Source organism: Muscardinus avellanarius (genome assembly GCF_963383645.1).
Source record: "Muscardinus avellanarius genome assembly, chromosome: 7".
Classification (NCBI taxonomy): Eukaryota; Metazoa; Chordata; class Mammalia; order Rodentia; family Gliridae; genus Muscardinus; species Muscardinus avellanarius.
This window is the reverse complement of record NC_137793.1, coordinates 29,859,890-29,880,268: the sequence shown is the minus strand read 5'-3', so window position 1 is coordinate 29,880,268 and position 20,379 is coordinate 29,859,890. Positions and strand designations below refer to the sequence as shown.

General features: G+C 39.5%; 1 protein-coding gene across 1 annotated transcript in view; it reads right to left on the bottom strand.

Moving 5' to 3' along the window:
• The window catches only part of STK32A (serine/threonine kinase 32A), a gene marked incomplete at its 3' end in the record, with an annotated part of 115,421 nt that overhangs the window by 49,796 nt on the left and 45,246 nt on the right, over window positions 1–20,379 (bottom strand). Inside the window, exon 4 of the mRNA XM_080698204.1 lies at window positions 16,280–16,453. Coding sequence (XP_080554330.1) covers window positions 16,280–16,453 — 174 coding nt within the window. The remainder of the gene's footprint in view (window positions 1–16,279; window positions 16,454–20,379) is intronic.

Below are 20,379 nucleotides of genomic sequence, written 5' to 3'. Positions count from 1 at the left end.
ACAGAAGAAAGAATATTTGAAGAGAAGCACCCAAAATTTCTTTAACTGCTATGCCTCCCATGATTAATGAGAATGATCATAGGGACCATTTATTGTCTATCCCCGTGGCAGGCACCTGATGGCAAAATAACTTTTACACACTGAGATGACATCCAGTTTTACATATGAAAAAGGAGAATTCAAATTACTTGTCCAAGAGTATGACAAGTTACTGACAGAGCTGGGATTGCAACCAGATTCTGAGGTTCGATTGGGCTTGTGTTTATCTTATTTCCCATAAGGAGAGAGCAGAGTATCCTCAGATACTCAGTGGTCTGGCACATGGTTGATATTGGCTTGCAGCGAGTTTACATTTTTCTCACAATTTTCTATCGTATATTTGAACATTATATAAATGTTGCCCTCTGCAACATACTGCTATAGTTTGGGTGTGGTTTGAGTGAGGTGGCCACAGTTTTGTCTGTGCAAGCCTTGATTACCTAGTGCTGTGGTGTTAAGAGGTGGTGGGATCTTTAAGAGGCGGAGCCTCGAAGGAGGCTATAAGACTGTCCCCACCCCCTCACCTTGGCTTCTGGTCTTACCCAGTGATCTCTCCCTCTCTCACAGTCTCCCACCATTGCGGTTCCCTCTCTCAGGATGTCACAGTTAAGGAGGCCCTCACCAAAGCCAGTGCCAGTTGCCTCCACAACTGTGAGCTAAATAAACCTTTTTTCTTTTTAAGTTCCCAGTTTCAGATATTTGATTACAGTAATGAAAGAGAGATTATGACACAGACCCACTCACCTTTTTTCAATATAAAAATTAAGTACCAAATTTTTTACTATGAAGAAAAGTCTGTTGCTCTAGGAAGATAAAGTTTTGTTTATCCTGATGTTTGAGATCCCTAATAATACAACACTAAGGGCGCCCCATCTTAAGAAGTCAGTATGCCATCATCTCAGTAATTTGAGATTGTTGAACTATCTTATGGCCTTCAGATGCAAATGCTTATAAGGCAAAGCTTCCTCTCCTTGGTCCAGCATCAGGCAATGCTTGTTCATTAGCATTATTTACTTTGATCCAGATTCACACAGATAGAAACCCAGGTCATAGTTAATTGCATTTTCAATGCCGGAAGCACAGACACAGAACATTAGGAGCTCAGGCCAAATCACATAGCCACAGAGACTAGACTGAACTCAAGGCCCCTCGGTCATTCTCAACCCCAGGAAGGTTTAAATAAAGAAAGTACTCGTCATAGAGAGGGAAAACATCAAATTAGAAGGAACAAGATCAATTGTGGCCTCTTGATAATAATAAACTCTTAGGAGAGTTTAAAAAGTATTAACTAGTAGAGAGGAATATTCAATTAGAAGTAAAGAGAAATTTAATCCATTTCAACTCCAGAACTAAAAGTACCTTCTCTAGTAGTAGGAAAAATTAACTTGTCATTTAAAAATAAATTAACTTTCCTAGACACCAAGAGAATTTTAAAAAGGTAAAAGTGAAAGAACATCTGAAACTTTCCAGAGCAGATTGAGTCTATTAGCTTTTGGAAGCCTTGGAGATGAATAGGACTGTATGGCTGAAACAACCTGTAAGTTAAAGAGAGTTTCAGAATACAGCCAGCTAGCACATACCTTAAGATACTTTGCTTTACTATACTATAAAGCATATAAGCTTATAATAAAGTGCCAATACTGACTGTGTATCATGTGCCCCGAATCATGTTACTTAACTTACCTCCTCCCACTCTGCAAAAAAAAAAAAAAAAAGCTACTTGTGGGTATATGTTATTGTCATCTAGATTTTACAGATAATGAAACTGAGCTCGAGAGAGATTGGGACACTTGCTAAGTGGCATGTCCGTTCAGTGGTGGATCCAGGATTGGACATGGGCCGTGTAAACCTAGATCCCAGCTCTAAAGCTGGCAAAGTAGACACAGTGTTGAAACTGCAGGTGGATAAGAGATGTGGTCATAAAGTCTAAAACTCAACAGAGGAAACAGACAAACAGGGGAAACCTAACATCAGAGATAACAACACTGTAGGGGGGAAAAAAACAGAAGCTGGATGTGGAACAGGGGAAAGAAAGCCATAAAATAAGTGATCTTAACAGAATCTGTAGCAGGAGGGCTGAAGGAAGAGTGTGCTAGTATAAATTTCTTAAATAAGCCATTTATTATTAGGGCTCATATTAGAGTATTGGTCATGAATGGATTTTGCAACAATTGATGATGTCTTTATCAGTGACAGCATGATACTGCTCTCCTTTCCCATCTCCTAGATTAAAAATAAAATGTCAAGATGCCTAACCATGGAATTGCCTTTCTTTCTATCTGTTTTGGTACTGGGGGTTGAGCCCAGGGTCAGTCTACCTCTGAACAACATCCACAGCCCTTTTGAATTTTTATTTTAAAACAGGATCTTGCTAACTTATGGGGCCAACCTCAAACTCCCAGTCCTCCTGTCTCAGCCTCCCCAGTACTGGGATTACAGGCGTGTTCCACAATGCCCAGAAATTTCCCTGCTTGTGCTCCTTCTCTTCTTCTTCTTCTTCTTCTTCTTCTTCTTCTTCTTCTTCTTCTTCTTCTTCTTCTTCTTCTTCTTCTTCTTCTTCTTCTTCTTCTTCTTCTTCCTCTCTCTCTCTTTCTCTCTCTCTCTCTCTCTCTCTCTCTCTCTCTCTCTCTCTCTCTCTCTCTCTTTCTTTTGTGGAACTGCGGATGGAACACAGGAGCCTCTACCTCCAGGCTACAACCCAGACCTATTTTATATTTTATTTGGAAAAAGGGTCTCACTAAGTTGCTGAGAGCCTCACTAAATTGCTGAGGCTGCTTGTGAACCTGTGCGATCCTCTTGTCTCAGCCTCCCACGTACTGGGATTACAAACATGCCCACCATACTTGGCAATTGCCCTGCTTTCTGTCAGCACCTGATTATAAAGAATCTATGCTTCCCTGATCCTTCTCCAACTCACCCAACAGCCCCAATCCTATTCAAGCCTTTCCTGCCACTATTTGAGATGATCACATTTCTCTCTGGAATAGATACTATCAAAACATCGCCGGGCGTGGTGGTGCACACTGGTAATCCCTGAGCTTGGGAGGTGGAGACAAGAGGATCGTGCAGGTTCAAAGCCAGCCTCACTGGCTTAGGAGACCCTGTTTCCAAATAAAAAAATATAAAATAGGTCTGGGAGTGTAGCCCGGAGGTAAAAGGGTTCCATCCCCAGTACCACCAAAAAAAAAAAAAAAAAAAAAAAAAAAGATACTAACAAAGCCAATCTTCTACTACAGATGTGTTCCCGGTGGTCTTTGGCAGGCAAGCATCAGCAAGTGGTGTACTCTTCTCATGAACAGTCTGTAGGAGGAACAGGTGGTCCAGGGCTTGTGTCGTTGTTCCGTACTAGCATCAAGGACCCGCCTCATTCTATCTAATCTTCCAGTGATTTGGCTTGTCGTCTCCTACTCTCAGAATGGTTGCTCTAGCTCCAGACATCATATTTGCCTTTAGGACAGAAAAAAGCTGAGGAAGTCAAAACTAACTGAGTTTCTCATCTTTTATTAAGAAAACAAACACTTTTTGAAACCATTTATAGTAGTATCTCCTTCAGCTCTCACTGGCCATAATGGCTCTTTTTTTTTTTTTTTTTTTTTTTTTTTTTTTTTTTGCAGTACTGGGTTTGGAACCCAGGGGCATTCTACCTCCGAGCTATGCCCCAGGACTATTTTTTATTCTTTATTTAGAAACAGGGTCTCAGTGAGTTGCAAAGGGCCTCACTAAGTAGCTGAGGCTATCCGCAAACTGTGCTCCTCCTGTCTCAGCCTCTGGAATGCTGGGATTACAAGTAAATTGCACATAGAGTATAGTACGCTAAATTTTATTTAAGCCTTGCAGGCATGCACAGTATTTTGTATAAGTATATGTACTCATAGACAACGATATTAATATACTTAGCAACTAGAACCTTTGTCATCAAGCTAATCAGAATGGATGGTGGTAGAGACACAGCGGTGCCTGAAGGGACCCTGCTGGTTCGGTTGTTATCAGTGTGGTTGATGGACCCGTGGGAGTGATACTAGTCTATTTCAACATTTTATTTAATTTTTATCTGTTTTCTTATGGTACTGGGGGTGAAACTCAGAGCCTCACACATGCTAGGCAAGTGCTCGACCACTGAATTACACTCCCAACCTGCTTCAGCATTTTTATAACTGATGTGGTCAAACTACTATAAACCTACATTTTATAAATATATTGTACATAAATATTTTTGAACATATATTTTACTGATTGACAGTCAAACATATATATTTTACTAGTATGTTCATGCAACCTAAAATTCAGTGTAAAAAGTATATTAGTATATAGAATCCTTTTGGCAAGAGTCTTAAACACAAATGGTCCTGCTCAACCCTGAAATTTCTAGGTTCATTCAGAAAGTGGTAGACAGCAGAGATTAAGAATTTGGGCTCTGCGGCGAGATGACCCAGGTTCAAATGCTACCTCTGCAGCCTGATAGCTCTGTACCTTAGTATAATGTGATTTGCTTCCTAACATGCATTCTTAATTCTCTTAATATTTATTTCAGTTTTCATTTGGGTATATAAACTTCTCTGTCACACACACACACACACACACACACACACACACACACACACACACGCACTACACCATGTGCTTTGAGGAAACCTACTCCAACCCTAAGTCTAAGCTTAAGCTAAGCATTATTCCAACTCACAGCCCCAGTTACTGACTCAGAAATGGACTCACACAGAGTAGGAGGAAGAGTTATACTTTCTAAATAACAGGAAGCAACTGAGAAAGAAGCTCCTGAGAAAGACAAGTCCTTACGGCCCTGGAGAAAACTTCAAGGAGTGTGAGTCCTTGGCTTTGGAGGAGCTGACATGGAGCTGCATCTTGCCTGCAGTCCCATGGAGGTGCAGGCTGAGGGCGAAGGGTCCCCACCCTGTGGGAAGCAGAGGAGAGAAAGAGAGACGCCAGGTCATCAGTGATGCTGGTGAACGGTTGACTCAAAGGGACCTGCAAGCCTGCCACACATCTGGATGTTACAGTTTTATAAGATCTGTGGCACATACCAAATACAGATTTCACACCTGTAATCCCAGTACTTGGGAGGCTAAGATTGGAGGATCACGGGTTCGAGGACAGCTTCGGCAAGTAGTGAGATTCATCTACCTAGTGAGACTCCGTTTCAAAAAATAAAAGTAAAGCCAGGCGTGGTAGCGCACGCTTACAATCTCATTACTTGGGAGGCTGAGACAAGAGAATTATGATTCATGGCCAGCCTCAGCTACTTAGTGAGGTCTTCTGCAATTTATTGAGAACTTGTTTCAAAATAAAGAATAAAAAAATAGGCTGGGGGTGTAACTCGGGGGTAGAATGCCCCTGGGTTCCATCCCTAGTACCGCAATAAATAAATAAATAAATAAATAAATAAATAAATAAATAAATATAGGGCTGGGGATGTGGCTTAAAGGTTGAGTGCCCCTCAGTTCAATCCTCAGTATCACACACACAAAAAAAGACTTGTTAAAACCCTTTTACTGTTTAAGCCCATGTGCATTCGATTTTTTGTTACTTAAGACCAAGAATATATTGGTAATAACACTGTGAAACTCATCCCTCTATACATGTAATTAAGGAGAATGAGAGTATCTACCTTACAGCATTGAGATAACTTAGTTAAATAAAGCATGCGTAGTATCTTTCACACACTAATTGGCCAACTAACCTTTAAAATCATTGAATAAGTCGGGCGTGGTGGTGCACACTTGGAATCCCAGCATTTGAGAGGCTGAGACCTGCAGATCGCGGTTCGCAGACAGCCTCAGCTACTTAGTGAGGCCCTCTGCCGCGCAGTGAGACCCAGTTTCAAAATAAAGAATAAAAAATAGACCAGGAGGTGTAGCTCAGAGGTCGAATGCCCCTGGGTTTCATCCCCAGACCCGAAAATAAATAAATAAGTAAATAAATAAATAAATAAATAAATAAATAATAAAATCATTGAATAATATAGGCAGGTATGGTGGCACAGGCTTGTAATCCCACCTCTAGGGAGACTAACACAGAAGAATTGCAGATTCAAGGTCAGCCTCAGCAATTTAGCGAGACTCTCAGTAACTGAGGAGACTCTATTTCAAATAAAAATAAATAAGTAAAAAGAGCGGGAGTGGATGGCTTGGAGGCAGAATGCCTCTATGTTCAATCCCCAGTACCAGAACAAAAATTTGAATAAATAATTAGAAAGTATCCTGTCTCAGTGTCGTGAATAGGAAGGAGAGGGCGTGGGGGAGAAGCTGAGGGAAGCTCTCCAAGCGCTGTGTGTATGCGTGGCCCTCTCACTCTGAACTACATTATGATGTGAGACTACACCGCATCAATAAAAGCATCTTCATAAACAAAGTGTCCAGTGTGGGAAGACCTAGATGGTGTGAAGCCAGTGATAAACTGAGGACTTTTAGTAATGAATGGATATTTTAATCTTTCACTGAACCATTGTGGCATAACAAGAATAAATTTCATCTATTACCTAGGAGAAACTTGACTCTGCCCCTTCATATGCTTTATTCATATCATTCCCTAACAACCTTACTTCCATGTCAGTAAGCAAGCTTTATTGGAGCAGAGCCAGGCTCATTAGAGTCATGTTGTCAATGGCTATCTTCCTTCTTAAACTGCATAGTTGATGAGTTGTGGCAGAGACCTTATGATCTTCCAAATCTGAAACATTTGCTATGTAGCCTTTCACAGAAAAAAAAAAAAAAAGTGTTTGTCTCTTACCTGCTGGGTAAGCAAGGTAGACAAGTCGTCTTCAGGTCCTTTCTTGCCCTTCTGTCCAGAACAGTTGACAACTGCCATTCTCTACCATTTCTATCCCTATTTACCACCTACTGTGAATGCAGTATGCATCTCCAAACTGATAACAAAGCCACATACTCCTTTCTCTGGCTCTGTATTCCACTGAAGCAAAGATAAGGAATAGGATTGTGCTATTGTGTTTGCTTGAACACTTTAGATGCTCGGGCCCCCATCTTGTGGCTCCTTGTCCACTCTCCTCCTTTCTCCTAGGTTCCAAGCACAGCGCCCTTCATTCTGCTCCAGGACATCCCACACTTACACTGCAGAGCTGCCTGCAAGTCCATTCTTGGCTCAGAGGCCTCAACTCAGCCAGGTCTTCTTTGAAGGCAGTGCTGAAATAGCCTCCACTCCCAAACCTGCACTTTTTCTTAGGCCGTTGTTTATTTCCCATAAATCACTAAACATGACCTGTAACTAACATGTTCCTTAAGTGTCTGGTTGCTTGTTCACTATCCTATCTACTCAGTGAAACTATAAGCTGCAAGAGGGGAAAAGAAACACACTTTCATTTTTCAAAGCCCTATTCAGAGCTAGGTACCTTGCACAGGAGGGATGGATACTGTGTGTGAAATGACTAAATATCAGAGAATGAAGCTTATGCTTCGTTTTAAGATGTATGCCGGGCAAAGTCAGATTGATTTGGACCAAGTCCCAGGTTGCATATTAATGAAACTCCTTAACCTTATAGAAATTACTGAAAGTTCAGCCCCATCTAGTTAAATGTTAACCTGTGAACAAGCAGATCTTTGCCTTTTTCATGTAGGTTTTACCCAGGTGGGTGGCCTTATGTGCAGGAGCACCACCGTTTCCAAGCCCTTTTGAAACTGCCTGATGCAGAATACAAAGAAGGCAGATTCCCCTGTTTACACAACGTGTAACTCACGCTCATCCATTATTCGGTAGCTTGGGAGCAGGTGCTGAATAGAGCACAGCAACTTAATACCCTCATTAGTGCGCTGCGTTTTGTTTTTGAGGCTCAAGTGTCCCTTCTGCTACTGGGAGTGAGAAAAAGGACATTTGCAAGGGCTCGTGGTCTACTGAAGATTTAATAAAATAAACAGAAAGACATTTTCACAACCACTCCACAGAAGGCTGTAGCCTGAAACCCAATTCTATTATTTATGCAATTAATAGCAAATTGTGTCAATATATTGAAAGGAAGAAAGGCGGCATCCAACACACATGCTGCGGCAGTCAGATGATCTATAATCACTTTCAGGCTTCCTACTTGGAAAAGATTTAACCTTTCTTACAGATACTTAAAAGCAAAACAAAACACTGTGGACCAGGGAATTCATATAAAAAGCCACAGATATCCAAGATATTTTATCCAACTTGAAATACAAAAGCAAGAAAAGATAGTTTCTGGACAACCTGAAGTAGTCTAGATATACTAAAATTTAATGACTTATTTAATATTTTTTTTATATTACTTTCAGGTTACAAACAATTTTAACAAGTTTTGCTCTCTTATCTCCATCTCATAATATATTGGAAACAGCAAGTTAGGAGTAAAGACCAAACAGGGTCTCTGTGGCGCCTGCCAGAGAAGCAAGATTAGAAGATTAGATTCCTAGAGGCGAAGAAAACTTATAAAAACATATTGTATTAGTTTTCTTCCACTGCTGTAACAAAGAACCACAAATTGTCTGGCTCAGAAGAGTTAAACATTTATTATCTAACAGTTTGGGATGCTACAAGTTCTAGATCAGGGTGACAGCAGCGCCCCCTCCAAAACACGTAGGCACAGACCCTACCTTGTCTCTTTTAACTTGGCAGGCTTACCCGCAATCTTTGGTGTTTTCTGACTTACAGATACATCTGCCTGTCTGCGGCTTCTCCACATCATCTCCCCCGCCTTCCATCCCATCTGCAATCTCTGCATCCATATTTCCTCTTTCTTTAAGGACACCAGTCATGTTGAACCAAGGTGCACCCTAATGGCTTTATTTTAACTTGATTATCTCTGTAATGATGCGATTTACAAAGTCTCACTTCTTGAGGTATGAGGGATTAGAACTTTTATCTATCCTTTTTCAAGAAGGGCACAATTTAATGCACAACCAAAGTATGTATCTAAAATAAAATTTGTTGAAATTAGGTAAACAGCATTAAACAGCTCATCTCATCTTGAGGATGTGGAACTGAGGAAGCCTGTATTTAGAGCAGGCCCTCACCTTTGAATTTCGCCCCCAGGTCCTAGCTGTATCCTAGCTGATACAGATCCCTTAACCTCATCATGGTACCGTCACTGTGAGAACAGGCAGCGTGGGCAACACGCCCCTGAGCACAGTGCCCAGTTCTTGGTATATGCTCCACAGATGTCACTCTTGTAGAGTCATTAAGGAAATGACATGTGTATTCATAGTACACATGAAACAGGTTAAAAATATTAGTGAACTGAAAGAAGAAAACACTTCCAGGTATTAGAAAAACATCTCAGCAAATGACTCATTCCCCCAAAGACTTCAGAAAGCTGGAGTGTCCGTGTGCTGGTAAATTCATTTATTAGGAGATCATCTGCTACTGCTACTCAATAATCACTGACTAAAATGATTAGCTACAGAAAGTCTTGATTTTTTCCCTATGAATTATTATCTCATGAAAATACAGTGAGACAGACAAGAGGAAAACAGGATTGAGGACAAACTCAGCAACTTTGAGAGACCCTGTTTCAAAATAAAAGGGCTGGGGTAGAATGCCCCTGGGTTTAATCCCCAGTGTCTAAATAATAATAATAACAATAATAATAATAATAATAATAATGATGATGATGATTAGGAGGAGAAGAGGAAGAGGAAAGCAAGCAAGCAAGCAAATAGAGTGTTCATTAGTATCTAAGATACTAATGTCTGCAAGTCAGAAACAAAGGTGAAATATCAGCCCAGACTTCTGCCTGTAATAAATTAAAGGCCTTGGTTAAAAGAAACATTATTTTAGCCAGGCATGATGATGCACGCTTGTAATCCCAGCATTCGGGAGGCTGAGACAGGAGGATTGTGGTTTGTGGACAGCCTCAGCTGCTTAGTGAGGCCCTTTGCAACTCAGTGAGACTCTGTTTTAAAATAAAGAATAAAAAACCAGGGCTGGCGTGTCGCTCAGAGATAGAATGCCTGTGGGTTCCATCACTAGTATCGCAAAAGTGATGGGGGAAGGGTCATGCTTGTGATGAAGTGATGCTACCAAATGTTAATGCAAGGACAAGGATATATCTTCCTAGGATGTTCTCCTGGTTGAATTTGACAAAACAAGCCGCCATGAATTATTTTTATTTTTACTGGTGCATTATAGTCTTGCATCTTGGTGACAGTGACACACATGCTCACAGCACTAGATGGACTTCAAGAAAATAAATTCTGCCAACATACTTGGCCCAGCCTTTGGAAGAAACCCAGTTCTAGTCAACCCTTCCATGGCAGATGGTAGCCTTGCAGAGAATCCAGATAAACTATGCCCAGACTCCTGACCCAAAGAAACTGGATGCTGATAAATGCAGGTTAAGCTATTAAGTTTTTGGTAAGTTTTTATATAATTATAAAGCTAATATAAGCCAATTTTTATAAATGGCTAGGGGTGTAGCTCTGAAGTAGAATTTCACTGGGTTTAATCCCAGTATGAAAATACAGAAATAAATAAAACAAATATAACATGAGAAAGAGCAGCACAGAGCCCCACACTCTGTGGATACACAGAAGAATATATAAAGTGAATCAAGGGTTTTCTGCAGGAATCATTATCACAGAATAGTATAAGAAAGACTTTAAAAATTTGCAACATGCGTTATAAAAATATATATTTTCTTGTGTCTATCCTGAGATGTATACACACACACACACACACACACACACACACACACACACACACACATCACTTATACCCAACTTGACCATCTTCAGAAGGGTTTACTTCTAATTTGGTCTCTGGACAACAATATTCTTCATAAAAATTGTCTTTCTTGCCTACACTTACATCCCCATCCTGGGGATTACACTTCACCCCTGAGTTCAATCCCCAGCACCAAATACATACATACATACATACATACATACATACATACACACATACATACATATATGCATACATATACATATACACATACATATATAATAAAAAAATAAAAGAGGGCTAGGGGTGTAGCTCAGAGGTAAAATGCCCCTGGGTTCAATTTGCAGTACAGAAAAAAAATGGGGTAATTCTTAGAAAAGGGGAAAAAGTCAACTACCTACTTAGATGGTATTTTGATTTAAGATGAGTTCATTATGAACTATCCTATTTAATTCATCTCATTAGCTTAAATTCATAAGAGAGTCTTTAACATCTGACAAGGGCATGAATACAAATTATTTTTGTAGTATAATAATTAGTTTACATTATATTATTCATTAGAGGAACTATGGCAATTAAATCAAATATTATCCCCAGAGGAATGAGGTGGGGTGTGTGTGTGTGTGTGTGTGTGTATGTGTGTGGTGTTGGGGATTGAACCCAGATGCATTCTACCTCTGAGATACACCCCAGCCCTATTTAATTATTTATTTAAAAATAATGTCTCGCTAAATTGCTAGCCTCAAACATGTGATCCTCCTTTCTGAGCCTCCCAAGTACCAAAATTACAGGCATATGTGACACCACCCGGGCTATTTTTATTATCTTATAATAAAACCAAATAATCAATTTTGTCCATATTTTAAAACCTTCAGTCATTTATGTAAATTAAGTAAAAAGGAATATTCAATGTTTAATTGTACAGTTCAAATGTGTAACAACAATTAAGTTATGTTACATAGTGTAAATGTCATTAACATAAGATTCTGAAGTTGATGAATGTTAGCTAAATAGTCTCCATATATAGGAAGCTACTAAAAGTCAAGTCAATGGATAAAAAAAATGACAAAAAATAAGATAAATCTTCATTTATTTCTCACTTGGAATTTATGCCAGAAATAGGACCTATGATATTTTTAAAAAATAAGCTGGACACTGCTGGTAGGAAAGCCAATGTGAGAAAAATTTTAAAACAGACCCCATTCTCTGTACCACGGGGAGATAAATGAGTGCTTTTGTTCATCAGCTCTCTTTAATGGACTACCGTAGGCTCTCCAGGTGGGCTCTACCATCCCTGGGTATCACGGAATGAAGTATACAGACATAAGAAAGTGTGAGTTTGTCATTGCACCTTTCTGTTTCTTTGCTGAAAGATTACAGCAAGTGTATGTACATGTTTGTTTGTATCACATTGTATCTATGATGTATATTACATTTCACCAATAAAAGTACAACACACACACACACACACACACACACACACACACACACACACAAAGAAAGAAAATAGATTTTCAGGGAGTATTGAGTAATTGAGTTTGTGAAACTACAGACTAAAATCTGCCTTTCACTTTCTTAAACTCCTCTTAAGCCCTCTGAGCTCTAACAAGACTCTTTTGTTACCTAAAATCATCTTCTCTGAAGTTCTTAAGTCTTTTTCACAAAATTTAGTTTCCAGCCTTAGCATCTTCTCCCCTCTGTTGGGTCCAAGGTACCCAAGAGTGATCCAAGAGGGGGTGCAGAGAAGGTGACCACGCAGGACTGGTACCACGCTCTCTCTTCCACTCTCAGCCCAGCTCAAGAGCAGTAGGAGGCGCAGTGGTTAAGAGTTCTGCATCCCAAAATACCACGCCTCCTTCCCTGATAATTAGCCATGCCACCTTGAAAAAGTTGCTTAATTTTCCCAAACCAGAGTTTCATTGATTATAAAATAGAGAATAATAGTACCATCAACTTTCTGGAGTCATGAGAAGACTATATAAAGTAAGTCATAGTGCTGAGCAAAGAACCTGGTACCCAGAAAACACTCACGACATGGCAGCCTGTTGCTGTTCCTGCCCATACATATTAGCTGACTGTTTGTGGATAATTTTGCATTGTCTACTTTGTCCAGAGGCAAATTAGACTTTAATCTGAACTTTATAAACTCCATATTTTACCTGAGCAGTTTTATGCAGATGGTCTCTCATCTGGGGAATCTATTGTGTGATCCATCCTCTTTCTTTCATTCACTCACTTAGTATCTTAGATACTAAGATATTAAAACTCAGTGTTTTACAATCCAATATTCTAGGTAGCTTGGAGTCAATCCAGATATCCTTAGAGTCAATCCAATGTTCTTGGTATCTTGGAGTCAATCTAGCAGAGTATTAATTTTGTCTATTCTTTTGAAGAAAGTTATGTTTTTGCTTCAATTTTCCCCTTGAAAAATTTGTATTATATATCATGAAACACCTTGTGAAATATCTTAGCCATCAAAATAAGCAAATATAATACTTCAAAGCCAACATCTCTTCTGTTTGCTCTTTCTGCTTTTAACCCTCTCCTGTGAGCCCCAGTCTCCACTGCCACCATTATTGTCCTTTGAATTCTGTAGACAAAGGGAAATTTCTTATTTACCATGTACATGTTCTTTCAAATTGTGCTCACATCAAATTGCTATATGATTTTTAGAGAACAGAAAATTCTATTTATCAGAGCTCTACTATAATGAAAATGCTCTTTGGACTACTGTCATGAAAAGCCTTAATAATTTTGATATATATCTTGAACTTCTCAGAAGATTTGTGATTTTTGACTGCTTTTGCAGCATTATCGATAATAGTATCCCCCTTGCTTTCAGCAGTACCCTAACATTCAAAGACCATGGTAAAGATCATTACATAAATTCCACTTAACTTACCAATGTAAAGACCATCAGTATATGATTACCAGTGTAAAGACGATGGTAGGTCTGAAAGCTTTGGCTTTAATGCCTGTATTTTAATTTCACCTTTGTTATTTGTAAGTCCACATATCTGGCCAATCAGTCATTCTTATGGCTTGGCCAGCATCCTTTCCTTCATGTTTTTGCCACATACTGGTCATGCGATGGAGAGCAGAACATGCATAGCCCTAATTCACGGAGCTCATGAGAGGACAGTAGATGAGAGGAGACAAATGAATTAAGTGATCACACCCCAAAAATGTCAGGACTCCTCAGAAGAGGTACATGATGCTAACATATCTTATAAATTATAACTCATGGGAAGCAGAGCATGGCATGCAGGCAATAAAAATACACACAAGTCATTTTTTGACCCCCAAATAATAGTCACTTCCATTTAAGAGCATTCAAAATGTCATCATATATGCCTTCTATTCATGTGTCTTGGTAAGGAGACATTTTAGTACAAAGAGGTCCTCTGAAGAGAGACACTAGTAAAAACTGTGGGTGTGTAATGGGTAAGGGACGGGAAGTTAATTCTTGGTTTATGGATTAAAGTGGCAAAAAGAAAGTAATAAAGAGGGAGAAAGGACAGAAAAAGCAATGTTTGATGTTAGTTATCTCCTTGACAGTAAAACCGTATTGAGTTTCTTGCTGTTTTTTTTTTTTTTTCCTCCTGAATTCTTCTCGGAATACAGTTCTAAGCACAAGGCAAAAATGTTAAGAGCATGTCTATTTGTGACAAGAGAGACTATGAAGCCCAGAGGAAGATGGCATTGATTCAAGTCAGAGAAAGGAAAGAGTGAGGGGTGCCCTTAGGCCACATTAGCTTCTCCTCACTTAACTGTCTTCTGTCTCATGTCTACCATGTCAGCAACCAAAACAGAGTCTGATTGGCAGTTTTGTGGAGGATGAATGAATGTAAGAGTTCTGAGGGGGGTTCCATAGGCTACAGATAGAAGGAGTTTCTCCTCAGAAAGAACCGTGAAGGACCAGTGAGTCAGGGCTGAAGAAAGAGAGCTTGAAACAGGATTTGCCGTTGCTGACAAAACACCAGGTGTGTAAATTCGCTTCTGAGACCCTGCCTGGCTCACTGGCCCACTTTCCATTTAGCTTTTGTTTAAAGAGCACGTTTTCAATACAAATAGATACTTCCAAAGATGGAAAGTTAAACAACTACTTAAGCATACAAGGGCAAGGCCAAAAAAATAAAAAATTGTTCATAGTGTCTGTAGAGAATCTATGAAGTGTATGCTACATCTTTATCCACAGGCTCTGTCCAATTCCACATAAATTACAGATTAATGTCAAAGGTAGTGGTCAAATCTTTTATCTTGCCAATGTTTTATTAAAGAAGATATAACTGTGCTTAAAAACTCAGTGACTTCTTCAAAGATTACAGGTGACAGTGGCAGTTTCATGTGCTAGTTTTTACTTAATGATGTAAAACGAATATAGGTGTTTTATATGTGTAATTAATGAAAGTTGGTAGGGCATAGCTCTGAGCTAGAGTCAGAATGATCTAGGTTTAAGTCCTGGCAATTGCATTGTCAGCTTGGCAAATATCTGAGCCACAGTTTCTCATGGCAACGCTGTCATGAAATGTGGAGTCCTTTGTGAGGCTTGAGGATTCAATAAGAGAATGTATATAAGGTACCCAGCAGTGCCTGGCACACAGTAAGCCTCAGTAAAGAAGAGCTGCTTTGATAGTTATTAGGTTGTCAATGCTTATAAGTAAGCCTGGGTGGTCATTTAATATCTCTGAATTATGGCTTCTTCATATTTAATACTGTTCTAACTATAACTTCTCTGATCATTTATCGCAGGTTATTTCGGAGTTTAAATGGGATACCATATATGAAGTCATGATTAAAACTATCAATTTCTTTTCAAAGGTAAAGTCATATCCTTTTTTCTATATTGCCAATATAGGTTTATAGCTCTTGTGTGGTTCATGTGTTGTTCTTACTACAAGTCCTCCAAGTGCACGGGGCACCTTGTTTTAGCTGCTTCTATTTGCAGCACACATGTTAGAGATTCACTTAACAGAGGGCATGGCAGGAGGATGTTAAAAAGACGCAAATTTTCAGCCGGGCGTGGTGGCGCACACTTGTAATCCCCACGCTTTGGAGGCGGAGACAGGAGGATCGCGCAGGTTCGAAGCCAGCCGTGGTGGCTTAAGAGACCCTGTTTCCAAATAAAAATATATAAAAAATAGATCTGGGAGTGTAGCCTGGAGGTAGAAGGGCTTCCAGGAACCCCAGTACCAAAAAAAAAAAAGACTCAAATTTTCTCCCTAAAATTTTTTCTTTCTTCCCATCCTATTTATTTCCTCCATCTGTTTCCTCCATTTTTATTTCAGTTAATTCATTTCATACTTAAGTTACTATGCAGCACCTTTTCTCCTCTTTGTCTAGGTCTAGTTATAACAAAGCACCAATAGTCATTGATTCTCATCTTGTCATTACTGTGACTTTAAGCAAATTAGGCTGCATGTGCCCCATTTTTTTAATCTGCAAAATGGGGACCATCAGTCTTCTTCAAGGAACTGTTACACGGATTAAATAAGCATCAAGCTCATGCTCAACAAGGATTTGGAGAATGCAGCACATTGTGGATTCTCTCCTGTGTGTATGGCTCAACGCTGCCTCCCTGGACTTGGCTGACCTGTGAATGATGCACTGGCTCTGCAGGTAGTCCAGGGCCATGGCCAGCTCACAGATGAAGAGCTTCACTGTGTCTTCCTGGAAGCGAACATTCTGCTGCAGGTGGTAACGCAGGTCCCCACCGAGCAGAAGGTCTACCACCATGAACATGTCTTCCTCGTCTTGGAAGGAATACCTGGAGGAACATTAGAAAAGGAAATATCAAGTACATCTGCACGCTAAAGAGGCCCAGAAGCAAAGGCGATTGTACAGATCAGAGGAGAACTTTCCTGAGCCACAAGCTCAGGCTTTGAGAGCAGATGATTTATCACAAGCTCTGGCCCGGTGTGTTGGTACGCATCTGTAATCCAAGTACTTGGGAGGTTAAGACAGGAGGATCACAGGTTCAAGGCCAGTCTCAGCATTTAGTGAGACCCTGTTTCAAAAGAAAAATAGGGGAATAAAAGTTTGGTAACTTGAAGGATGCCCCTGGGTTCGATCCCAGTGCCCACACCTTCAAAAAAAAAAAAAAAAAAAGCCAAGTTCTGTTACCTTGGGTCCTCAGTTTTCTCATGTGTAAAATGGGAATAATAAGACGATTACATCTTATCACAGTGAATAGTAAATAGGATAAGCATAATATTTACAGCAGGTCTGAAATATAGTAAGGACTCATTAGCTGCAGACTAGAAAGCCCAGGAAATAAGGAGAACTCAATTTATTTATGTACTGTTTGTACTCCAACCACCCTGTCACAGGAAATCCAGATAATATGACTGACAAGGCCTCCTTGAACTATTTTCATGCCCATGTTTCCATATTAAAAACTTTCTTACCCACCAAGGTTATAACAAACCATATCACATCTCAATAATGAAAAAAAATTAAAGGGGCAATAAAGAGATGAATGAACAGTATCAGGATATAATTCACTCAGCCTTTGGGATGAGATGGTGAGGAAAGATAAACCTTGAGCTACATTTTGAAGGATAGCGATGATAATAATAACAATGAAATCATATAGCTAACATGTCCTGTTTCTTCTGTGTGGCTGTGATGGGCTGGTTTCAAAGCCCTTCGTGTTGCTTCTGTGGGTCTCTACAATGGCACCCTCAGGCTCCCCTTCTTCCACGAGGATCAAGGACCAGCAAAGTTTAAGTGGTTTGCACAGGTCAAAAACTTAACAAATGGTGGAGCCAAAGGTTTCTCCAGGTGCAAAAGTAGAATTTACGAGAGGGAAATAGTGCATACTCAACCTCACACTTGCGAGAGAACTTCACATGAGTGGGGAAAGAAAAACAGTCTGGGTTTTCTGGAACAAGAAGTATGATGGGGAAGCTTGAGCCTGGGGGAGAAGGGAGAGGCCAGACCCAGGGCAGGAGCGTGTGGGTGCGTCTGTGGACACCAGGTTAGAAGCAGGATGTATGATCAGCCACGGGCTTCTCACTTGAAGTTGCATGGGGCTGAGGGATTAGAAGAGATGAGACACAGGGTAGAATTGGCCTCTTCTGGCCTCTTCTAAATGCATTCCTACTGCGGTGATTTGTTGTGCTTTGCTCAAAGCACAGATGATTTCCAGTCACAATAATGTTCCCTTTATCATCATTGTTTTGACATGTTTCTTCTTAAAAAATGTCACTTAGATGGCATTTTAAAGGTTTTTTTTTGAATTAAAGAATTAAGTGCCTGAAAGCAGTACCCAGAAATGTACGCCAATTCCCAGTGACAAATCTTTGCTAAGGAAATAACTAGAACGTCGAGGATGAGACAACTGTACTTAGTACATTTTCTTCTTTATAATTATCATTGTGCTAAAGGACAGGAAAGGGACCTAAAAACAACAGCAGAAAAAAGGAGGGAGGAATTCAATGGCGCATTAATCTGAGGCAGTAGCACTCTGGTGAAGGCTAACAATCCCCGCTGTTTAGCTGTTCGATAAATAAAATTTTGTTTACTGCAGAAGATTGATTCACACAGATGTGAGAAATTAAGCTTCTGAGACACTAGAAACACAGGAAGTGCTTTGTAAAACTTTGAGATATGCACGCTTGGTATTGTCTTTTAGGAAATTATATATTTTTTTTATCTCTATGTAATGACTGGCTAGACAGCTCTGCTAATGTCTAGCGGGTACCAGGGAGGTTGCTGGGTCTAGACAATTTGATTCAAAATCCTTCCAACTGCACCAATACAAATTATTCTCATTGTGTCCTAAAGGCCCTTCAGTGAGCAACCTTGGGCTAGTGAATATGTAATCATGCCTGGAACCTATTGCTTCTTAGGCTTCTCCTGTGAGCAAGGTCTCTTGGGGCTGGGTGGTACATGGGTAGATGAACTGGGCAAGGGCTGGGTACCAAAAAATGCATTAACCATAGAGCATCACTGGATGCCAATGGAAATAACATACTCAGACTGGTCAGCACATAGAGCAGGCTGGCTTTCTCTCTGCTGTTTATTGTCCAAAGACCTTGGATATAGGTCAGAAACCTAGTGACAGACCAAAGGATTCCTCTTCTGTCCTTCCACTTAACTCTAAGCAGAGATACGTATTCAATTCAGCCTGAATGAGCAAACAATTTTACTGAGACTTGGCTTAAGCTATTTTTTTTAATTCAAAGAACACACTGATAAAGGTAGTAGTCATAAAAAGTTAACAACAGTGTTCAAACATGCAGGGGATTATTAATCAAAGGAAGAAGAGGTCAAGGAAATCTATATCTATACTGGTCAATGCTTCCCTTGGCCAGTATAAATATAAATTTATACTGTACAGGCAAGTTTGGTTGTTAAAAATTATGTTCAGCACATAAGAGGTGCATCTCTTTGTGTCTGATTCTTAACTCTCGGAGGGAGAGAAGATGAGTATTTTACTTTTCAGAACAATACCCAATAAAAATGTGTGGGTATAACTCAATTTGGTGATGTCTAGGATATTCAGATTCATATCGTAATCGGATTTAATTTAAAGAAAAGAGTAAGAGCTTCCTTGTACCTCAATAATTTGTCACACACGCTCACTGTTGTATTTCCATAACTCTTTATCTTTTTGTATGCCATACCATGGCTTATTTATTTCTAACTTGGCAGTTCCATAATTAACAAGTCTGTTCCCAGTGCATATGAAATTGATTACACAGTGTGCTTGGTAAGAAAGGGCGTGGTGGGGCGCGCTTATAACCCCAGCATTTGGGAGGCTGAGACTGGAGGAATGCCACTCACAGACAGCCTCAGCTACTTAGTGAGGTCCTTTGCAACTCAGTGAGACACTGTTTCAAAATAAAGAATAAAAAAATAGGGCTAGGGATGTAGCTTGTAGGTAGAATGCCCCTGGGTTTCATACTCAGTACCGCAAAAAAACAAAAACAAAAACAAAAACGAGGTAACTAAGAAAAGACTCACTCATGTGCTTACAGCTGTCTGATGGGAGTCATTGTGAAGTAAGACTGACTCCAGAGGTGAAAGATATCTAAAATATTCTCCAGCATAGTGTTTTTTTTTAATTATAAGTATAAACCATGAACAGGTTGTGAATCAATTTGGTGATTATGATAATCATTTTTTAAGAAATAAAATAGATGGAATAACATAGGATAAATGCTATTAATGTAAGACATATTATTTATGAAATTGATTTTGTAAACATAGTGTCACTTTGTAAGTGTATCTATTGGGCTGGATGAAAATATAGCTATAGACTGCAAAAAAGAAAAAGGTTTGAAAATCATGGCAATAGAAGTAACTACTTCATTTTGCAAAACTGTTATCCCAAATCCTGACTCCAACTGCACCACATCAAAAATCACTTCTGAAATCCCATTTAGCAAAGTAAAGGAAAATGTATGATTAAATCTAAAACCTCTTAGGTTTCATAGAAAATAACATTGATTGATTAGTCAATTAAAAACAGCTAAGGAAAACATAAGTGGAAAATGCATAGGCTTCAGATATGAGTTCAATTATAGCTAATGTTACATAGGTGATTTGCAACAAATCTCTTAAAGGAAATTGAAACTCAGGGAAGACACCCATTCATTGAGCATTATTTTATGCACCACTTAGCAAAATGTAGATATAATCTTTGCAAAGTGAATAGGACAATCATAAAATGAAAATAGACATATT